Here is a 23,918-nt window from a genome sequence, read left to right on the forward strand (position 1 = left end):
CCTTCATAGTGATGGTGGTGGTGAATATATTGGCAAAGCATTTCAAAAGTTTCTATCCGATAAAGGCATAAAGCATCAATTGTCCTGCCCTCACACACCTGAACATAATGAGATAGCCAAAAGAAAACACAGACATATCATTGAAACATCCATCACTTTATTACAATCTACCTCTTTACCATCTTTATTCTGGTCCTTTGCTTGTCAAACTTCCGTATATTTGATTAATAGGATGCCATCTCCTGCATTAGGAAATAAGTCTTCATTTCAGCTGTTGTACAACTCTATCCCTACAATCCAACATCTGAAAGTGTTTGGGTGTTCATGTTACCCTTGGTTGAGGCCATACACTAGTACCAAATTAGATCCCAGAACAACCAAATGTGTGTTTTTGGGGTATGCATCAAAGTATAAAGGTTTTCTTTGCTATGATGCTTCGAAAAACAAAATGTATGTGTCTAGACATGTTTTATTTGACGAGACAGAGTTCCCTTATCATTCTCTGGTGTCTACATCTCACCCTAGTTCTTTTTCACCACTACCATCACATATATCAATCCCACATCCTGTTCCAGATCAAAATAATGTTCTTGTGGTTCCACAGTCATCTTCCCCCTCAACTTCGAGTTCATCATCAGGTTCTATACCATTAGATTCAGTTCCTATATCTAGTGTTATGCCAAATACTGGTCTACATCACTCTTCAGCAGATTCTTCTACAGTCCCAAGTACAGTTTCAAGCTCTAGTCCAGACGGTTCATTGGATGGTCAATTCATTGTTTCATCAACAACATAGCCCTTATCCTCTACACTCCATGTGGTACCTGAATTCCAACCTGATCAACTACAAGTGGTTTTCTTATTTACATCCAATGCAGACACGGTCAAAGAGTGGGATTGTGAAGAAAATTGCTTTACTTGCTGCTGTTCATGAAAATGGCGATGTGGATTTGACTCAAGTGGAACCTGCAACATATAAATCTGCACTCAAATCTCCAGTTTGGTATGATGCTATGAAAGATGAGATTGCTGCTCTCCATAATCAAGGTACATGGTCATTGGTTTCATTGCCTCAACACAAGAACTTAGTTGAGTGTAAATGGGTGTATAAGATCAAAAAGAATGTTGATGGTTCAATTGGGAGATATAAGGCACGGCTGGTGGCGAAAGACTTTAGTCAAGAAGAGGGCATTGATTATGGAGAGACTTTTAGTCCTGTTGTTAAACCAACAACAATGAGATTAGTCTTGGCTTTCTCTGCACATTTTGGCTGGACTTTGAGACAATTGGATGTGAAGAATGCCTTCCTCTATGGCATATTGCAAGAAGAAGTCTATATGACACAGCCACCTGGGTTTGTTGATCCAAAGCATGAAGATTATGTGTGCAGGTTACATAAATCACTCTACGGTTTAAAACAGGCACCACGGGCCTGGAATGAGAGGTTCACGACTTTTCTACCATCTTTAGGGTTCAAGTCTACATATGCCGATTCATCCTTGTTTGTGAAAACTGTTGATCATTCTGTGGTGATCTTGCTTTTATATGTGGATAACATAATCATAACAGGGAGTGCTATGCAAGCTATCACTGAAGTTATTCAATCTCTTGCTAAGGAGTTTGAAATCAAAGATTTGGGACCCCTTCACTATTTTCTGGGGATTCAAATTGTGCAGAATAATGATGGCATGTTTCTTTCCCAAGACAAGTATGTAACTGACCTTTTAACTAAGTCGGACATGCTTCTCTCTAAACCCTGTGCTACTCCATGTTTGCCATACAATAGACTGCTCATCGATGATGGCAAGCCGTACAATAATCCTTCCTTGTATAGGAGCTTGGTTGGTGCCCTACAATACTTGATGTTTACTAGACCGGACATTGCTTTTGCAGTGCATCAGGTCTGTCAATTTATGCAAAGACCGATGGAATCTCATTTTGTGGCTGTGAAACGGATCCTCAGGTATCTAAAGGCTACTCGAAGCTGTGGTATTCACTATGTCCGAGGATCTCTTGATATAACTGCATATAGTGATGCAGATTGGGCTGGAGACCCTAATGATCGACGGTCAACTACGGGCATAGTGGTGTTCTTGGGTTCTAATCCTATTTCCTGGATGTCTAAGAAACAAACCACAGTCTCTCGGTCATCAACGGAGGCTGAATATCGGGCACTCTCTACTACAGCTGCTAAACTGGATTGGCTCAAGTCTCTGCTGCATTTTCTACAGATTCCAATTACTGAGCAACCCCTCCTCTTTTGTGACAATTTGTCTGCGATAGCTTTGACTTGCAATCCAATTCAACATCACCGAACAAAACATATTGAGGTTGATGTCCATTTTGTTCGTGAAAGGGTAGCAACACAACAACTACAGGTGCACTTTGTGTCTTCAACTGAGCAGTTTGCAGATATCCTTACCAAAGGTCTCTCTGCCCCTCTTTTTCGGACTCATTGTGCCAATCTCAGGCTGCATTTCTCTGCTCCTGAGCTTGAGGGGGGATATTAGGAGTATGAAGATCTTATGGCTGTGAATTGGACATGTGTCAAGAGATTACAAAGTTAGTTAAAGTTTGTTATAGTGTAGCTTAGAGTGTAAGCTACAAATGCAAACTATATAAGCTTTGTAACAATCATTTTGTAACTAACAAGAAAGATAATACATTTATGAAATTCTCTTCTCTGTCTAAACTCTTGATTCTCCTTTCTTCTTCTCTCTTTCTCTGTAAAGCTATCTTTGGCAATATTATACAATGGTTTACATAAGGATCTTGCAACTTGGAAAATAATTCAAATCGAATAAATTTAATCAATAATTCTCAAAACTTCCCATTAAGTTGGACCATGTACATCAAAATGAGTAGATGGATATGTGTCATTAATCGACATCGATATCAAGATCAAGGGACTGACATAAAGTAGTCACGGTGGTAGTGATTAGACAATCATAGCGGTTGACATCAAGTATTCATGACGATCGACATCAAGTAATTGTGGTTGATGTATGCCCAGACCCAGCACATGCGATTGACAATTGCCAAAACACAGCACACAAACGATCAAGAATCGACCAGACTAAACACAACGAAGATCGATAATTACCCATAGCAAAAACTTTTTTTCTCTTACTTTTCATCTCTTTTGTTTTCATCTTAAGCACTTGATAACTTGGTGTGGTCCATTGAGAATTTATGTTTCAAAACCGAAACTTCTTTAGCTCTAAGAAAATTCTTGAACTAAAGTGCCGAAAGTTTAGGATATCTTTTCAACCTATTCTTATAATCCACATAGTAGATGCCAAATCTAACAGTGTAACCGTCACTCCATTCAAAGTTGTCCAACAATGACCATGCAAATTAACCCTTCACGTTAACGCCATCCCTGCCAGATATATATAATCGACCATGTGAATGATCTTATTGGTGAAAGAGTGAGAATGCTTTTTTTTTTTCTTTTGGTAAACACTTGATCGCAGTATGAAGATAATAAAGATGATGATTGTGATTGTCAATTCTTTGATTATCGACAAGTGCTTTCTCAAGTGATAATTTGGGATCATTTAACTCATTGATTCCTGAAATAAGAGGCAATATTTATTTAGTTCCAGTTAGTAATATAGTATAGCCATTAGTTCCAGTAAATTAATAAAGGCCATGATTTACCATTTTCAGTGATGTAAATTAGATGATTTTGATACTTTATCCTTATGTAAACCAATAGATCTTGAAATCCTCTTGGATAAATATAAGACCAACTTGTACCACCCTGCAAAAATCATTTAATTAATCATGTGCAGGTCGTCATTAGTGTTTTAAGAACTCTAATGCAATATCCTGGGGCTATCCTCAATATTGACATAGCATGCAGATAATATTGTATAGCTAGTGTTGGGTGTATAAATATTGAAGGACGATTACAAGTTATATGTGGACACACCTTTGGACCAATAGGGATACCATGAATTTCAGCTACAGAGACATACATATTCAAGGCTTCGTTAGTATTTATGTTCTTATTTCTGTGTGTAAAAGACATGCTCGAGTAAGCTTTTAGGTTTCTACTCACTTGATATATGCGTGTGTGAGTCTGTTAAGAAGCTCGTGTTGTGAAGACCGCCAGGCGCATTGGCTGCGTAGTTAGCTGTGTAGTAATTTAATCCAATAAAATCGAATGAGCCCTTTAACCTGTTGGACTGCTTTTTAGTGAACTTAGGCAGTCGATTTCCAACTAGTGATTGCATGCTGTGTGGATAGTTCCCGTATACTAAGGGATCCATAAACCTGCATTACAAATTAACTTCTTAGTCGGCTGGCAATTATATTGACAGTGGATAGTAATTACTGATGATAAACCCTAATTTACACCACACACATATGTATGGGCAACTTTTGAATACATGTATAATAAATTCATAATATGAGACTACTTTTCAATTATATATATTTTTGCCACACTTTCAACAGGGAACTTTAGGGCACACCTCCTTTACATTCTTGAACTACAGTTTCTGTTTTGTTTTGCAACCTCTTAAATCATCAAAATAACCTTTTTATCATGGAAGAAAATGCCGATAATATCGGCGAAATATCGCCGATATTATCAGTTTTTCGGGAGGGCGATATTAAAAGTGGTATCCGAATGCTTTTCGGCCAAATATCGCGATATTATCGATAATATCGCGATATTTTGGAAATATCGGCGAAATATCCATGGGTTGGTGGAATCGGAATCCGAGGCGACGTCGGAGAAGAACGCCGGAGACGGTGGGGCGATTCCCGGGCCGGTTTCGTCCCAAAAACCTTGCAAAAACACGAATCTTAACATCAATTTCACATATATACTGCAGATTTCACGCATGCATAAACGATTCAAGGCAGGGTGAAGTCGGTTTAGGGTCTAGGGTTTCATGGAATCTCACCTGACGAAGACGAAGATGAACGATCCTTGCTCAGCGGCGCACCGCCACAGACGACTGAGACAACTCTGACTTCGCCTGAGCCACGATCAACGGCGAAGGGAGAAGAGAGATCGAGAGATCTCTGTGTGTGTGTGTGTGTTTGGGAGAAGAGAGATCGGAGATCTCTCTTTGTATGTGGGTGTTTGGGAGAAGAGAGATCGGAGAAGGGAGAAGAGAGATCGGAGAATGGAGAAGAGAGATCGAGAGATCTCTGTGTGCGTGTGTGTGTTTGGGAGAAGAGAGATCGGAGATCTCTGTGAGTCCGATCTCTGTGTGTGCGTGTGTTGGATCCGATGTCAACCTGTGGAGCTCTCTGTGTGAGTGTGTGTGTGGGAGAAGAGAAGGGAGAAGAGAGATCGAGAAGGATGATCAAGAGAGAGAGAGACTGAGGAGCTCTCTGTGTGAGTGTGTGTGTGGAAGAAGAGAAGGGAGAAGAGAGAACGAGAAGGATCGAGAGAGAGAGACTGAGGTTGTCTGCGTGCGTGCGTTGTGTGTGCGTGCGATGTGTCATATGTGTGTGTGTGTGTGTGTGTGTGTGTGTGTGTGGGTTCCTCCTGTCAGGAGGATACAACTCACTCAATATTCCCGACAAGTTTTACAATTATTTGGACAATTTCATGCAGCTTTTACAATTATAATTTGTATTCTTTTCAGACCATGAATGGTGGTCATTTGTGTGTGTGTGTGTGTGGGTTCCTCCTGTCAGGAGGACACATGACTCACTCCATATTCTCGACAAGTTTTACAATTATTTGGACAATTTCATGCAGCTTTTAGTACCATTATAATTTGTAGTCTTTTCAAACCATGGACGGTGGTTTCATTCAAAACTGTGTGCCAATATTGTTTTAAAAGGTGGAGTATCAGAGGTATTGTGTTATTCTTTCAAAGTTGTCATTGTGAAAAAATTTCAAGAGGTGGAGTATCAGTATCAGAGGAGCCTTTTCGATTATTTTATTTTCCTTACCCCTTTCAAAGTCATTCCAGATCCAGAGCTTAAACACAAAGGGTTCCATATTTAAAGTAAGTTTACAAACTTATATTTATATTCTTATAATTTATACAACAACAAAAAAATTTGTGTGAACTCGTATGTTAATTTTTTAAGTAATTAATACTTGCATGTTAGTTTTTGTAAGTAATTAAGTAATGTTAACAATTGCATGTTAATTTTTTTAAGTAATTAAGTAATGTTAATACTTGCATGTTAGTTTTTGTAAGTAATTAAGTAATGTTAACAATTGCATGTTAATTTTTTTAAGTAATTAAGTAATGTTAATACTTGCATGTTAATTTTTTTTAAGTAATTAATACTTGCATGTTAGTTTTTGTAAGTAATTAAGTAACGTTAATACTTGCATGTTAGTTTTTGTAAGTAATTAAGTCTTGCATGTTAAGTTTTGTAAGTAATTAAGTAATGTTAACAATTACATGTTAATTTTTTTAAGTAATTAATACTTGCATGTTAGTTTTTGTAAGTAATTAAGTAATGTTAATACTTGCATGTTAGTTTTTGTAAGTAATTAAGTCTTGCATGTTAATTTTTGTAAGTAATTAAGTAATGTTAACAATTGCATGTTAATTTTTTTAAGTAATTAAGTAATGTTAATACTTGCATGTTAGTTTTTGTAAGTAATTAAGTAATGTTAACAATTGCATGTTAATTTTTTTAAGTAATTAAGTAATGTTAATACTTGCATGTTAATTTTTTTTAAGTAATTAATACTTGCATGTTAGTTTTTGTAAGTAATTAAGTAATGTTAATACTTGCATGTTAGTTTTTGTAAGTAATTAAGTCTTGCATGTTAATTTTTGTAAGTAATTAAGTAATGTTAACAATTACATGTTATTTTTTTTTAAGTAATTAATACTTGCATGTTAGTTTTTGTAAGTAATTAAGTAATGTTAATACTTGCATGTTAGTTTTTGTAAGTAATTAAGTAATGTTAACAATTGCATGTTAATTTTTTTAAGTAATTAAGTAATGTTAATACTTGCATGTTAGTTTTTGTAAGTAATTAAGTATTGTTAACAATTACATGTTAATTTTTTTTAAGTAATTAAGTAATGTTGTATAATTATTCCCTAGGAAAATTTTAATATGTTTAATGTTATTTATTATTTTATTTCCCTTACCATTTTCAAAGCCATTCCAGATCAATTCCAAAGCTTGAATACAAAGGGTTCCATATTTAAGGTAAGTTTACAAACTTATATTTATATTATTGTAATTTATACAACAACAAATAAATTTGTGTGGACTCGTATGTTAATTTTTTTAAGTAATTAATACTTGCATGTTAATTTTTGTAAGTAGTTAAGTAATGTTAACAATTACTTGTTATTATTAAAATGGATTATTATCAAAAAGGAATATTATTCATCACTATGTTTTATATTAGGATTATTTTCATGAAACATAATTATCATCATTTATAGTAGGATTATTTATATTAGGATTATTATCAAAAAGGAATATTATTCATCATTTATATTAGGAATATTTTTTTATCAAATTGGATTATTATTCATTAATATTAGGTTTTTTTATTATCAAATTGGATTATTATTCATTAAATTAGATTATTATAAAATTGGATTATTATTCATTAAATTGGATTATTCATTAAATTGGCTTATTATCAAATTGGACTATTCATTAAAGCCCACTTAATGTAGTCTCCAAACTTGACCTTAGGCCCAAATCTCAAACATAACCACACTTGGGTTGGGTTGGGTTGAACCAAAAGGTCCAAAACTTAGGGGAAAAAAATACGAATTATTCATTTTTATTCATTAATATTAGGTTTTTTTTATTATCAAATTGGATTATTCATTAAATTGGATTATTATTAAAGTGGATTATTATTAAATTGGATTATTATCAAAAAGGAATATTATTCATCACTATGTTTTATATTAGGATTATTTTCATGAAACATAATTATCATCATTTATAGTAGGATTATTTATATTAGGATTATTATCAAAAAGGAATATTATTCATCATTTATATTAGGATTATTTTTTTATCAAATTGGATTATTATTCATTAATATTAGGTTTTATTATTCCATATTATTTTTTTAATTACTTAAATTTTTACAATCATTTTCTTTACTTCATATTGTATTCTTCTGTAGAATAACTTTATTATTTAGGTTCTGTAGAATAACTTTATTATTTAATTCTTTTGTCTAATTTTCATGAAAAATAAATGTAGGTACGTTTAAGATGTCTAGTGGAGCTAGTAAACGTGATCCAGCTTGGGAACATGGCGACCCAATAGACGGAAACAAACATGGCACAATTTGCAAATATTGTGGTCGGGTAATGAAGAGTGGTGGAGTGACACGACTTAAGTACCATCTTAGTGGATTAGATCCAGCAAAAAATGTCCAACGATGCGATAATGTCCCCCCAGAAGTGAAGGCATTCATCAGCACATTATTAAAAAATAAAAAACAGCAGAAGGAAAAGATGACACAAGGAATGGAAAATATTCGAGCTGGGCTATGGGGAGAAGTCTATGGCCAAGCGGTTGACAGTGATGATGATGACGATGAGGACGAATGTGATGATGACATGGGACCTGAAGAACGACGCAGTTTGAAACAAGCATTACGTGCTTCCAAACAGTCAGCATGGGAAAGAGAACACCTTCATAAAATTCCTAATAGGGGACAAGGTTCCGGGACAAGTGGTGGTGCACAAATGAGACGGGGAGGCAGTCTTAGAGAATCACAACCAACACCACCAATAGCCCCAAGTTTATATAAGTCATCCAACGCACGTCAAAAGAGTGTTTGGAGTTATTTCAAGGGAGGTAATGCGAAGGAGGGAATGGGGCGTCTAATTAGCAAGTTCTTTATCTATGAAAATGTCCCTGCTGCGAAGGCATCATCACATCATTTCAAAAATATGGTAGTGGGATGTCAACAGACCGGTGTTGGAGTACAACCTCCCACTCCCTATGAGATAAGAAACAAATATTTGGGTATGGAGTATAAAGACATTGGCGAGTATGTTAACAAGTTGAGGTCAAAGTGGGAAACTAATGGTTGCACAATCATGTGTGACGGATGGACCGGCCCGACCAGATTATCTATCATCAACTTCATGGTATACTCCAAGGGAAAGACAATTTTTTTTAAGTCTGTTGATGCTTCAGACCATATAAAGAATTACAAGTATATTTACAAATTATTGAGGGATGTAATCATGGAGGTGGGAGAGCATAATGTTGTCCAAGTCGTGACCGACAACGGTTCTGCATTTGTCAAAGCTGGAAAAAAGTTAATGAAGCATCATAATGTGTTTTGGACATCATGTGCAGCACATTGTATTGATCTTATGTTTGAGGCAATGGGGAAGAGAGAGAATGTTGCTACTGTGGTCAAAAGAGCTAGAACGATCACAAATTATATTTACAATCACGGTTGGTTGTTGGCAAAGATGCGTGAATTTTGCAGAGGAGAAATTATTCGTCCAGCTACCACTCGATTCGCCACCAACTATATTGCATTAAACAGCCTACTCAAGAAGAAAGCAGGGTTGAAGCAACTATTCACTAGTGACGATTGGGCTAACCACAATTTCAGCCGCTCAAATACAGGTCGTATGGTGGAAAGTATATTGCTTGATCATGCTTTTTGGAGTCAAACAGAACATGTGTGTCAAGTGTTTGAACCTCTTTACAAAGTTTTACGGATCGTTGACACAGAAGTGTATCCTACTATGGGGGCAGTATATGAGTTGATGCGTGTAGTGAAGGATGAATTGGAAAGAAAACATGGTGCAAGGTGGGTCGTAAAAATAATTGAAGACCGATGGTATAAAACATTATACCACGATTTGCATGCAGCAAGTATAAATTATGTCATAATTTGCAATTCATTTCTTTAGTTGCATAAGTATTATTTATCTTATTAGAGTATGTGTTTCTTTGAACAGCATATTATTTGAATCCCCGATACCAATACAGACCCGGTGTTGGAGATGATGGTAACCTTATACGTGCTGTACATAATGTATACTCTAAATTAGACCCTGCATCACCAGCAGTTGGCCAATTTGGAAATGAGGTACACAATTACTTAAATTATAATAATTACTTTGTTGGATTAAACTAACACAATTTATTGTATTCAGCTAACATGGTTTAAAGATGCAAGAAGAACATTTGGAGAACCAACATCAGTTGCTGCTCGAACAAATATGTCTCCTAGTGAGTATAAACATATTTCACTATAAGTTTATAATAGAATTTGTTGGAGTTATTAGGCTTATCAACATTATTTTTCATTGTAGCTGAATGGTGGATCATGTATGGGACCGATGCACCAACTGTGAGAAAGTTAGCAATAAAAGTATTATCACAAACAGCTTCCTCATCTGCTTGTGAAAGAAATTGGAGCACATTTGCACTCATACACACAAAGCAAAGAAATAAGTTGGCTCATAGTAGCTTGGAAAAATTAGTTTATTGCTACTACAACATGAAGCTTCAAATTCGAGATAAGGAAGCAGAAATCGATCATGTCGACCGTGGTGACCCACTAGATGTGTTTGATATTGTTGGTGAAGATGATGATACGGAGGGTAACCAACTTTTTCAATGGATTAGACCTCTTCATTTAGATGATGATGAAGGCAACCCAGCTCCCAGAGTTGCTGAAGAAGCACGTAATGAAGGGATAAATGTAGAAAGAGTATTAGAGGAGGAGGTGGGATCTAGCAGCGCTGACTCTTTCGAAGAACTTTTGCACCCAAGACCAAGCAACACTGGAATTCCACATTTTTCCAATCCTACACAACCACAACATCGTGCTGATACTAATGATAGCTCTAGTACAAGATCAGGAGACTCACCTACCACCGGAGGTGGGAATGATGAAGGACATAGTGGAGCTGGAGGTAGTGGTGGTGGATATGGAAACTATTATGGACCACCACCTCCCGGATATATGAGCCCCTTCACTGGTGAGGCAAACTTCACGCATGCAACACAGGATGATGACCATGGCAGTAGGCGGGCAGGACCAGGAATTGGTGCCATAGGGAAGGACTATACTCGCAGAGAAAGAGGCAAAGGGATTTTGTCAAGTCAAGAAGATGACTCGTTATCTAGAACTTCAGACTCTGTTAGATTGGGAAGTAGTAACTATGGTTATACTCATAACCAACCATTTCCCTACCCTTCATATCCCATTCCTGTTGGGATGGAATCGAGCGACTCATGGAATCAATCCCAGCCTCAATCTTCAAATGATTTTTCTTATGGACAACCTCAACCAATCTCGGATCCATATGGGTGGCATATTAACAATTACATGCAAAACTATTTTGGGGATTTATCATTTGATAACTACTCTTCACAATACACTCATTCTACACATAGAGATGATGAAGATAGTGACAAATTTGAACCTCATAGGAACTCTATGTGGTACTAAAGTGTAAAATATTGTACTAATTCATTATATATAAATGATTATGGTGTGTTTAGACTTCTTTCATTAATTACTACATATTTTCTACACTCAATATGTTTGTCAGATCGCTATATAATCAACTTGATAATGTTAAATCCATCATGCAATGCATTTCTTTCCAATTTTTTGTGATAAACTAATAGATAATTGACTAAATAAACATCCTACAAAGTTTCAATAAAAATTTCCAAGTTTTTCTTACAATTTCCGTGGTTTCCATGTAATTTTTATCGATATCGATATTTTACCGATATTTCCATCGATATTTCCGTGTTTTCGGACTACCGATATTTCCGATATCACCGATATTTTCTTCCTTGCTTTTTATGGTAGAGTGAGAAAAATGAAGTGTCTTCAGTTTCGAGACAACAGCCTAATTAGTCACTTAGATAGATCGAAAGAGAAACACAACTAGACTAACAGCTTTTAAATCTTTAATAACAATTAAGTAAGGGTTGTGATTTTCATACACCCTTAACTACTTTTCTCACACCTCTTCCTATTTTTTAGTACTTAATTGGTATCCTACTATTTAATCTTCCATAAATAACCCTCCCTATTTAATCTTTCATTAATTAGCATCAAAAAGTAGGAAGGGTATATATGGAAGATTAAATAGTAGGATACCAATTAACTATTAAAAATAGGAAGGGGTGTGGGAAAAGTAGTTAAGGGTGTGTGAAAATCACAACCCTTAAGTAAAACATACAATATCCTAACCCTTTTTTTTCGGACATCCAGACATTCCGATGCATAGGATAGGATTCTACGGTAACCTTTTTTCTACTAATTTTGTTCTTGTATCCAAAAGGTCATCGTTTTGTGGTTGAAAGTTTAAACGTTTTTATTAGTATATATACATACCATCCAAGGTGAAAATCTAATGCTCGAAGAGCAGCATCTTGTCTTGCTTTGCGTCAGAATATGGCTCAAACCAGGGTGACACTAACGTTATCCCTATGAAACCGTTTTGCGGTGCCTGTGCATGTTCAATTGTATTTGATATTTTTAACCAAAAAAGATAAAGAATGTAAATAAAATCATTGAATTAATAGTAGTAGCATGTGATTTTCCATACAAGACCTGATACTTCTCTTTGTACAGCTTTGCAGCGGCTGCGTGAGCTAGAAGTTGATGGTGTGTCACCAAATACGGCTTAGTTGCTGAATTCCTGCCTGTGCAATTACGGTTCTGCCAATTAGAACATCGACCTGGTGCAAATAACCCCAAAACATAATACCCCCCTTGGAGTAGCTCCATGGCTCATTCAATGTGATCCAGTGCTTAACGTTGTCACCAAATTCCCTAAAACAGAGCTCAGCATAATCCCGAAAATGGTTCCTGTTTATTACACAAGATATAAGAATGAAAAAAGAGAGACAATTCTGAATACCATAGTCATAGAATCTACTGAAACTATACATGAATTACAGTTAAAAGGATTGTTTCATTCATTTTCACTTACACTAATTTAGGGCTTAAGAAGCCACCGTATTCATCCTCTAAAGCTTGGGGAAGATCCCAATGGAAGAGTGTGACAAAGGGCTTTAAACCTGCATTAAAATGATTAATTTTTTTATTAAGAAATATGAATTTGACATTACTAATAGTTCTTTCATTAGTGAATAGTGAAAAGAAGAGGATATTAGTCATAACCACTGGCTACAAGTTTCTTAATGAGCCTCTTGTAATATTTGATGCCTTCCTTGTTCACACCGCCACTAAGCTTTCCACCTGATCAACATGACCCCAATTCATTTTCAGAAAAAGATAAAATTTTAATGATTAAGCAGAAAATTATAAGAATACAGATTAACTACACAAGACTAGCAAGTTCAATCAACGGCTTAAGAAAAATATAGCTTTCTTTTGGATGTATAAAAAAAAAATGTAGGAGATTGATACATATGATTATATTCATTGTCTTACTTGGTAACAATCTCGACCATGAGATTGAAAATCTATAAGCATCAAAACCGATTTCTTTTATAAGCCGAACATCTTCCTGTAAGAAATACAAAATTAAAGAAACGACCAAATAGTATAATTAGAAGAAACCATGCATATCATAAACCTTCTTATTCTTGTACTAAAAACTTTTTATGCATGTACTCAAAAAAAAAAAAAAACCTTTAATGCATACTTTGTACCTTGTACCAATGATCAGGGTCATCTCTGAGATTTCGGGGGCCCTGTGCGAAATTTATAAAAGGGCCCCTTTTTAAGATATATATTTTTTTAAGTATGACAATATATTGGTACTAGAAAATAATAACTTAAATCAAAACAACCTTTAGGACTCAAGTGTCATTAAATAAGTAAAAAGAGTTATAAACATAATCTTCACTAAATAATAAAAAACAGTTCAATCTTAAGCAACCAAATAAAGAAAGAAAAAACTTCAAAAACTCTAACTTTAGAGTTTCACTTGAATATATAGCATTATTATATAATTAATAAAATTGAAAAGAAAATCATTTTTAAGGTGTTGTTATTAACACTCCTAATATCTCATTGTGCATTTCAAATTTTTATATTTAGAAAGAAAAAAAAATATACTTATAAAAGTGCACTATAAGATTTTAAAGTGCTAATAAAAGTATTTTTTTAATATATAACATTATTACATATAAATATAAGATACCAAAAATTTTTGGGGGCCCTTCGAATTTAGGGGCCCTGTGCGATTGCACCTTTCGCTCCCCCTCAGCGCCGCCTCTGCCAATGATATGGATCAATGGCCACATCTCCATTGCTCTGATCCATCACCTTTTCTGATTAATTTTTACCATTAAAATATATAAGAAGAAGGCATATGGGATGGTTTGTGAATGAATTGTGGCTATAGCTAAACACTCATCAACATAATCAGAAAATGAATATCAAATAGAAATCATTAAAATGCAGAAATTAAAAGAAGTGAAATTGTGAAATATTATTTGTATAAGGGCTCTTAGTAACAGTATGAAAAAAAACACTAATATGTTGCAGTCAACTGTTTCTTAGGAAGTTTGTATATATGTTACTCAAGTTCTCAAAGTTCTTTGGTTAAACTCAAATGTCTCCATCATTTTCGATTTAGTTAATATTTTTCAAAGAGATTCATGAAGTGTAATTTAAAAAAAAAAAAAAAACATTTCGAACCACATTAAAATTTAATGTGAATGAGCCCCACAAATAGTTCCTACTTTTACAAAAAGAAGAACCATTGAGCAAAAAATACACACACACATATGTGTGTGTGTGTGTATCATTTTGGTAGGAAAGAGGACAAAAAGTGTAGAAGAGACCTGGATATTTGTGAGTGAATGTATCCCATATACTTGGTCCTCTACCGCCTTCATTCACACAAAACACATACATACACATATTATTGATTACATTAAGAGATAATTAAATGGAAAGTACGTAGCATTAACCAGCTACTTGAGGCACCTGGTAAGCCGATCCAGCTGCCCCAAATATAAATCCTTCTGGAAAACTACTCCGGTTTACTGATGCAGAGCCGCGTTTAGCATCAGAATACCTTGAATTAGTAGCTCTACTACTTGTCACGGCACAACCAAGAATAAGTAGGACGCCCAAGAGGACGGAGCTTTGGAGTGCCATGAATAATTAGTTGTACTTGGCCAGTATTAGTATCATGGAGAAATCATATATAGCATATATAACTTAAGCAATGATCACAGTAATTTCAAAGCTGCTACCTTAGTGAAACTTATAAACCCTTTCGTATTTTTCGTTTTGTTTATTTTGTTTTAATTTGTTCTTTTCTTTATAATTATCCATAAGCTGTGCGAGGATAAAGCAGGGGTTAATAGGACAGGATGTCCTTATCCTTGTGTATTTCAATAAGAAGCAGTCAATGAGAGCTAAATACATTAATGCACACCCTAATCTCCTCTTTTGTAATCTTGATGGATATATGGGCTTTGGATAAAGAAGGCCGAAAGATCAAAAGACAACTTAAACAAAGATGAGGATATGCTAAAACTGAATGGAGGTTTATGATTGTTCACTCTATATGTTAATTGTTCTCATCTATAACTTCTCTATTTGATTTACGAAGTGTTTGACATTTTCTCGTGTGAAATAATTCTCTACACAAATGATTGAGAAGCTTATTGATCAACAAAACGACAGGAAAGTAGGCTTACGATCTCTTATTTAAAAATATATCAGCAAGAGCGATCCAAAATTGTGACTTATTGTTATATAGTTCGCAGTTTTAGTAAAAAAAATGCAAATTCTGACCATAATACGCATTAAAGAAAGTTTATAAGCTGTTTGGAAGTATTTTGACCATTTATCAAGACCAAGAATTATTTTTTAGGGATTTTTAATGTGTTAAATAGAAAAACAAATAAACACTGGCGAAGAGCGAAAAATGATATCCGATTTTCTACACAAATTATTAAAAGCCCTATAAAAATTATTGAGAAGCTTATCGATCGACAAAAATGATAAGAAAGTAGGCCTATGATCGTTACTTTAGAAATTAGCAAGATCCATCCAAAATCGTAACTGCTCACAGTTTTTGTGAAAAATGAAAATTTTGATCATTTGCAAATTATTTGGTATACGCATTAAAGAAAGTTTTATAAGCTCTTTGGAAGTAGTTGGATTATTTATTAAGACCCGTAAGTATTTTTTAATGGATATTTAATGTGGCAAATAGAAAAATAAATAAACATTGGTGGAGAGCGAAAATGATATCCAATTTCCTACAAATTAGTACAAGTCGTACACAGATTGTTGAGAAGCCTATTGATTGAACAAAATGACATGTAAGTAGGCTTACAATCACTACTTTAGAAATTAGCAAGATGAATTCAAAATCGTGACTTACAACTCATGGTTTTCGTAATAAATGCATATTTTGAACATTTGCAAATTTTTTGGGTATACACATTAAAGAAAGTTTTATAATTTCTTCAGAAATAATTGGACAATTTAGTAAGACGCATAATTATTATTATTAATTTTCTTTTGTCAAAAAATAAATAACGATTGGTGGAGAGCGAAAATGATATATGATTTTCTACACAATTATTAAGAAGTCTACTAATTAAGCGACAACAATGGAACGAAAGTAGGCTTAGCTTATAATGTTTTTGTGAAAAATTGTTAGGAAATACGCTAAAATGGGATAATTTCTTAATCTTGGGACAAAAATAGGACAAACCGGTCATGCACAAGCCATGCACAAAACCAAAATTACTAAAATACCCACATATAAATACTAAAAATCATCAGTCCATTGCATCACTATTCTCATTTGGAAAAGAGGGCTGTCAAGAGAGCTATGTGAGCTGGGTTTTAGGTTGACCTCATACCTCTGATTTTGAACAAAGGGATGCGAGAGAGAGGTGAGAAGAGTCGCTGGGTTTTGTTATTTTCTATTTTGGCTGGAAAGTTCCATTTTTTTCCAGTGACTAAAGCTTCGGCAGGCATATTAAGGTAAGGTGTTTAGTTCCAAGTACCTTCATCAATGATTTATAGAATAAATTGGTTGTTTGTAAGATGTGTTGGAAATGTGCCCTAAAGCCAATCATGTGATGATACTTTACGGACATTTCACATGTTAAACTAATCTAGTTTAACATATAAAGGGCATAAATTATTGTTTGAGCCGTCTCATATAAATGTTATATGCTTAAACAATAAAGTCCAAGGAATTTGTGATTAGGAGAATGTAATCTAATGAAGTTAGATTCATGAGACCATTCTTTCGTAGACACATCCTAAACGTTCCTGATCATAGGATTGCCAATTGGGCGTTGACAGTCCGTTAAGATCAGTACGTACTATGTCTTCTCTCAGGGAGAGTGATTAGTCTCGAATCATTGGTGTGTGTGACATCAAGACAAGTACGGTAGGTGCTCAATAGAGAATGAGTTCACTGAACGCGATCAACGAAGAGTTCTCATATTCCATGTCACATGAGAACTCATGGTTGGGATAATGCAAAGTAGTCCTTTGACCTGAGGCATCATAGTTGTCTTGTGGTTAAGACCTTGATCTTTGATTATGTCAAAGTCATCCCACCAGGAGGGTGTCCACGGCATCGTTGGGGTCAAGCCGCTTAGCTATGGAGACAAGTGAATGCGCAACAAGGGATCTCTAACCTTCAAACCGTTTGAAGGAGAATACTCTCTGATATGATTTGAATCTCTGGCCAGAGTATGAATGAGATTTGGGAATGCGTTCCTAATCACATTCAAGGTAATCATATAAGCACAAGACACACATTGGATAGTAGACATGAGAAAATAAACTATCAAACCAAACAATGTGGTCAAGAGTATTAGATTAGAGAAGGACCGTATTGCATTTGTAATCTCGAACTGAATAGGTTCTCTAACCTCTTCTGATTAGCTTGGGTAACCATGACATACGGCTAGGTGTCACTCATGGTTTGTGGAAGCCCTAAACGTGTGTAATCACTAAAGGGAGAATTGAAAATAGTTTCAATTCACAATCGATGTAAAATGGTTTTAATCGCCCACTACCTCGCTAAAAGGAACCTAATGGATCGTACACCGTGTAAGGTAGAGATGGACGAAATAAATGAAATGAGTAAGATTAATTGAATGGTTTAATTATTTATGGCAAGGATTAATTAATATGTTAATTAATCAAACGAATAAGTTCGTTAAAGACCACGGGATAGTTTTGGACCTTAAGGCCCAATGGGCTTCGAACGTCAAGCCCATTAACTTAAGTTGTATGACAATTTAATGAATAAAGATTCATTAAAGCCCAAAAGCCCATAAATCCCTATATGGCCGGCCATGAAGATGAATTAGGGTTGTTTGGTTATTTAGGTCACTTAAAGAAGTGACTATATAAATGACTTTATAACTAAATATTCATTAAGTGAAATAAGGGTTTATTTTTGGGGAAAATGGGTGAGAATTGTCTCTCCATTTTCTCTCTAAAGAGGCCAACACCTTGGAGGTGATTAGCTAGTCATCTAATCCTCCAAGGTCACTCATTCATCATCCAATCTCTCCTTGGTGTAGAGACTTAGAGGTTCTCAATTTTGGGAACTTGGAGAACCTATTCTTCCATCCAAATCCATGGATCTAAGAAGCAAGGAATGAAGGCCCTATCTCTTTGGGTGATTAGCCTTTGCTTATGCAAAGAGGAATCTACAAAGGTATTAATTTCAACTCACTTATTTTTGAGTTGATTATTGGTTCACCAATCTACTAGGCTTTGAATTTCATGGGTAAATGTTTTGTATTTGAGTGCATGTAAGCATGATTCCGCCTTTAATTGTTAATTGCATGCTATATGATGTTGCTCAAATGAACATGTTTTACAAAATAATTCCTTCAAGTGGTATCAGAGCCTAGGTCTAGTAGTTGGTGAATCCTTTTGTGTTTTGTAGTTCATAAGTTTGTGATCTAAAAGTTGTAATTGTTACAAGCTTTATTCTTGCTTTTTTGAAAGTAAATTTTGTTGGAAAATTTGCTATCTCAAATGTTGTAGATGTTGTTCATATGAGCATGAATATTGGAGCTAAAATTTGGTGCCATACTTTTGGGAAAATTCGGCCAAAATCAAAGGGTGAATTTTTGGGTTCTTGTTTGACTTGTTAAAAGTGTTTTAATGTGTTCTTTGGAACCCCTAAGTACCCTAGTTTGGTTAGATGTTATTTCCCTTAAGTAAGAATGGTTTTGGAATGTTTTTGGGTGGAAAAAGTTCATGGAAAAATTTGGGTTTTTCATGGATGTTCTTCATTGTTCTTGATGTTCTTGCCAAGAACAAAAAGGTTTGGTGTATTGATTCAAAGTTTTGATTTATTTCATAAAGTATATGTGATATATTTTTAAATGATTTATTATGTATTTAAAGTGTTAGATATTTGTATAAATGATGATTGAAATAATTGTGATTGAATTATTTCAAAAACTTATCTTACATATACTTGCATGATTGTTTTTGACAAAACTCACAAATCAACACACACTCCCACCTTATCTTCCCCTAAAACCGGCCACTCCCTCAAAGGGAGTACTTTTGGGGCTTTTATGCAATTACATAAAGTTTTGATACTTTTGTGTATTTGCACTTTGGCCCAAAAGTTTACGTTTTTACGTTTAGGTCCAAAAACGCTAAAGGACAAATTGTTTTGTTCCTTTAATGATGTTTTTGCATTATTAAAAGTTTGGGTTCTAGTTGTATTTACATGAAGTTGTGACTTTTGTGTATTATACAAAGTGACCCCAAAAGTTTTTGTTATTGCAATATGGCCCAAAAGTTGAGGTTAATTGCATGATGGCCCAAATAGGATGAGAACAAAATTGTTTTGTCTCTTTAAATGAGAATTGGATTTTCATTTTGTTTAGCTCCATTTAAATCAATTTTATGGATACAAAAACCAAATGAAAATGTTGCATTCATTAATTAGTTAAAGTGTTAATTAATTAAAGGGTGATTATGAACCTAAGCCTAATATAATTGAGCTATGTGAAAGGCGTTTCAAATTTGTTTGAACCATGGGAATGTGTAGATTAGATTTTGGTTGTAATTTGATTTGATCAAATGTTGTAAAAGGGCTTAAGCTCTTCTTTACTTTAAAGTAATTTGTTATATGCAAATGTTGTAATGAGCATAAGCTCACCTTTACTTTGAAGTACTTCTTTCTTGCTTTATACGATATGCATGAAAATGAAGTAGTTGGGTCCAACGCCCATAAGACAACACGCCTTAATGTGATTAAACGTGTAACTAAAATCAATCTTCATTCCTAGACCGAGGTTCAACACAAGGCTCGTGTTGAATCTAAACAAAGGTTCATAATCATCCTTAGGCCCTAAGGCAACTATGTAGTCCATCAAATGAATGCAAAGTTTATGTTAGTAGTATCATATACTCTTGCTTTAAAAATCGTTTTAAAAGCATAGTGGGAGTATTATGTACAACTAAAACAAAGGGATGGACCAATAGTTGTAATAGGACCAAAATAGTTTTAATAGAGATTAAAATGTATGTTTATATGTGATGAGACCTAAAACCCTCAATCAAACCAATATTAAGTTGATAAGCGAGAGATGTTTAGAATATCTCTTCGTGGCCTTCCACCGTGGTGGGATCCAATCGTTTATGACTTGTACACCGGCTTCACCCTATCATGGGGGAGTACACAGTGCATGCTTATACTCATGAGGAATCCATATACATATGATGAGGTGAGTGTAGGCAACGAGGATAGCTATATATCGTATCATCATGAGGCTATTCTTGAACCCCTTCACACACTAAGCATGGTGGGAAGAACTTAACTAAGTGCAATGGAACCAATATCATATCATTGTGAGGTTACATTCTCTAGAGGCCAAATAAGATGGGTACTTGCATGAGTTGCAAATGAGTAAGCGTACTCTCTCATTATTATTGTTGCTAGCCATATATCGTATCATCGTGAGGTGGGCTTGGTAATAGTGAGCCTCCCATAACCTACTAGGAGTTTCATCCAAAACTCTCGAATTCCTATGAGGGATATGGAATTTGCCAAAAATAGTGGGTGGTGCTATTTGATTTAAAGACCCAAATCAAATGGCTTAAAATCAATCAATTTATATTCGTTATGTATTTGATTACCAATATATTTGCAAACGCTATCCAACACTTGACAAATAAAAGCCGAACGTTTAGTTTACGGACTTGGTACTACAAAACCATAGATTGTCTTTAATGGCTTGTAAAAGTACCAAAGTAGTCTCATCCTCACAATCTTCCTATTGATAATGTATCATTAGAAGAATATGTTAGAAAAGGTCTATCATAAAGAGGACAACACTATTAAATGTCATAATTCTTCAATTACAATTTGTTGTATGAAGAAATAGGAGTTGCTTTGAACAACTCTTAGTCAATGCAAACACTAGTGCTTATTTCTTTGTTAAATGAACAAAGAACTTGAGAAGAAAGCACAAAGGCATGGACACTTTATGTGCCATGATTCTTCACTTACAATTTGTTGTGTGAAGAAATAAGAGTTGCCTTGTACAACTCTTGAAGGTTTGTAATTATGTTTAGAACATAATGGTTGGTTGACAAAAATAGTCCATTAACATGGACTTATGATGATTTTGAATCATTGAATGTTGAAGTGATAAACCACTTAACGAGACGGAAACTAGGCAAGGACTTCACCTTTGTTTCCCTATCCTAATCGTTCACTAAGTTTATTGTAAACTATGTAGTGAAAAATAACCACATGCTCTCCAAAATTGTTTGATGTGATAACACAATTGAAAAAAGGTTTCAAGAGAGATAGTGAGAGTTTAGGGACCATGACTAATGTAGTCAAAGGTTAAAGTCAAATAAAGAAGATAAATAACTCCAAGGGAACAAACTTTCTTTATGAAAGGAAGGACATTGGAAGGGGTATTTGCAAGAAATGTCTTGCAAGTGTCAAGAACACACTTTTCGAAGGTGTTGTAAATTGTTCTTGAAAAGTTCAAAACAGTTGGTTCTTCTACTTGAATGTTTGATTCCGTATTAGTGACTATGTTTTACAATCGTTGTAAAAGTGTGGCTAATAAGAAGTAGAAGATTAATGAGAGAAGAGAAAGTACTTCACATTCGAAGCGTGAATCAAATGTAGATCTCTGCGAAAGCAGATGGTACTTACTTCCTCATATGAACTACCAAAGAAATTGGAAAAACATAGATTGTCTTTATATTCCAATTTTAAGGAACTAAATTCCGTCACTATGTGAAATGGATAAATGTTTTGTTTGACAAAACAATGTTCTTTATTAATCAATGATTAGATTATGGTAATCTAATTAATTATCTTTATAGTAGAGATAATATGGTGGTGTTAACTGTTTAGAAAATAATGATGCTTAAAACCCAAAAGGTTGCAAGGTAGTGACTAATCCCAACTAAAGTTGTGATACATCTAAAACATAAATTACGAGTTGGTGAAAGATGGATGCTTTGGATCGTTAGATCCGGATCCAATACCTTCTTGTTAAAATTGTATGGAGGCGAAATGTTCGAATCTTTATTCTTTTGGAAAGAAGAAAGAATCACAAAGTTGTTGAGGTTAATTCACTTAAATGTTAGTGGCACTTGTCCACAAACATAATACTACTCATGTTGGATAACATTCACCGAAGATCACTCTCGGTTGGACTATAGTTTATTTTGAATAAACACAAGTCCGAATACTTTGAAAAATGTTTCAAAGAATTCAAGAAATGTAAGTTGATGAGTAAGACATCTAAAGTATTTACCTCCTTAGATTTGATCCAAGGAAAGGTAACACTTTAGATAAGTTTCCTTGAAAGATATCAAGGAAATAGCATCATAAGATAATGTATTTCTCCATTAGGAGAAGAACGAACTTGAATAAGATTTAGTTCGTTAGATGTTATCTATTACCCATATATAGGATATATACTTCTAAAACAATATGATTGTCAATGAGAAGATCTTCCAATATTTTCATGACTCCATAAGATGTAGTTGGAAAGAAAGACAAATCTTAAGCATGTTAAAGATTTGGGGTTGTGTGCTAATAAGCAATATTTGTTTGATAACAATCTTGTAGGATATCCTTAAAATAACTTTTGGATATCGCTTCTATAAACCAACTAACAAATGTTGTTTTGTTGGGTAGTTCATTGTAATTCTACAATGTGATTTGCCTAAAAGCAAATGAACGAGAGATAGAACTCAAAGAATGGGTTCTTTGAGAGACAAGATAGTAATCAACAAATATAACAACCTAGTTCCTATACCACAAGCTCCAAGGTAGTCGATAAGGATTTATAAACCGTCTCAGTTGAATGGTTTTGAACTTTATGACTACATTGAGTGCATATACGATATATACTCAAGGAAATGGTAAAGTACCATTTGACTCGAAATAATGAAACCTTCAAAGCTAATTGGTAGCTTAAGGTGACTACAATCAAAGAGAATGGTTGACTTTAAAGGAACCATTTTTGACGTAGTCTTAGTTTCAATTAATTCGAAGATTGTTAGCTACAACTAAATGGTGATTCAATGTTTTGACATAATATGGGTTTCCGAAACCATTATTAAGATAGTCTTGATAATATATGTCTAAAACTATGAATCACAAGACATGAAAGTTGTAGAGATCCATCCATCATGGATCTTAGCAAGTTAGTGGGAGCTATTTGCATTTTATGAGGAAAAAGGATCAAATCGTTTGATTTCTCATAAAGATGTAAATGAATCTTTTGTTTACTAGGTTTACAAAAGATTAGTGGGAGTTAATCATGTTCCTAAAATTTAAATATATATGATATATTAATTTTGGAAATGAAAAGAATACTTCTTCGTTAAAGTTATGACTTTAAGCATTCTATAAACGATAGAATGTATATGGGAGATATAGTCTATATACATGGGATGGAAATCTATAATGATATATTTCATGATATAATTGGATTATATCAATGCCTAATAATAG

At 34.4% G+C, this 23,918-nt stretch overlaps 1 protein-coding gene and 1 pseudogene across 4 annotated transcripts; one reads left to right on the forward strand and one right to left on the reverse strand.

The window, feature by feature from the left end:
• Positions 1-3,153: 3,153 nt before the first annotated feature.
• LOC126615390 (beta-glucosidase 12-like) lies at positions 3,154-15,061 on the reverse strand (annotated as a pseudogene).
• Positions 5,506-11,480, forward strand: LOC126616137 (uncharacterized). Of its 4 annotated transcripts, XM_050284134.1 has the most exons (4): positions 9,602-9,760; positions 9,912-10,042; positions 10,110-10,185; positions 10,269-11,480. In XM_050284134.1, the coding sequence occupies exons 1-4, from the start codon at positions 9,733-9,735 to the stop codon at positions 11,411-11,413; spliced, it is 1,380 nt and encodes a 459-aa protein (XP_050140091.1). In that variant the 5' UTR covers positions 9,602-9,732; the 3' UTR covers positions 11,414-11,480. The 4 variants fall into 4 exon arrangements, 3 of the variants coding, with proteins under 3 accessions (XP_050140089.1, XP_050140090.1, XP_050140091.1); XR_007621035.1 differs by adding an exon at positions 5,506-5,981 and having other exon boundaries at positions 8,182-10,185; positions 10,269-10,341; XM_050284132.1 differs by lacking the exon at positions 10,269-11,480 and adding exons at positions 5,506-5,981; positions 7,106-7,155 and having other exon boundaries at positions 8,182-10,183.
• Positions 15,062-23,918: the final 8,857 nt, after the last annotated feature.

The sequence above is a fragment of the Malus sylvestris genome, chromosome 3 (genome assembly GCF_916048215.2).
Source record: "Malus sylvestris chromosome 3, drMalSylv7.2, whole genome shotgun sequence".
Lineage (NCBI taxonomy): Eukaryota > Viridiplantae > Streptophyta > Magnoliopsida > Rosales > Rosaceae > Malus > Malus sylvestris.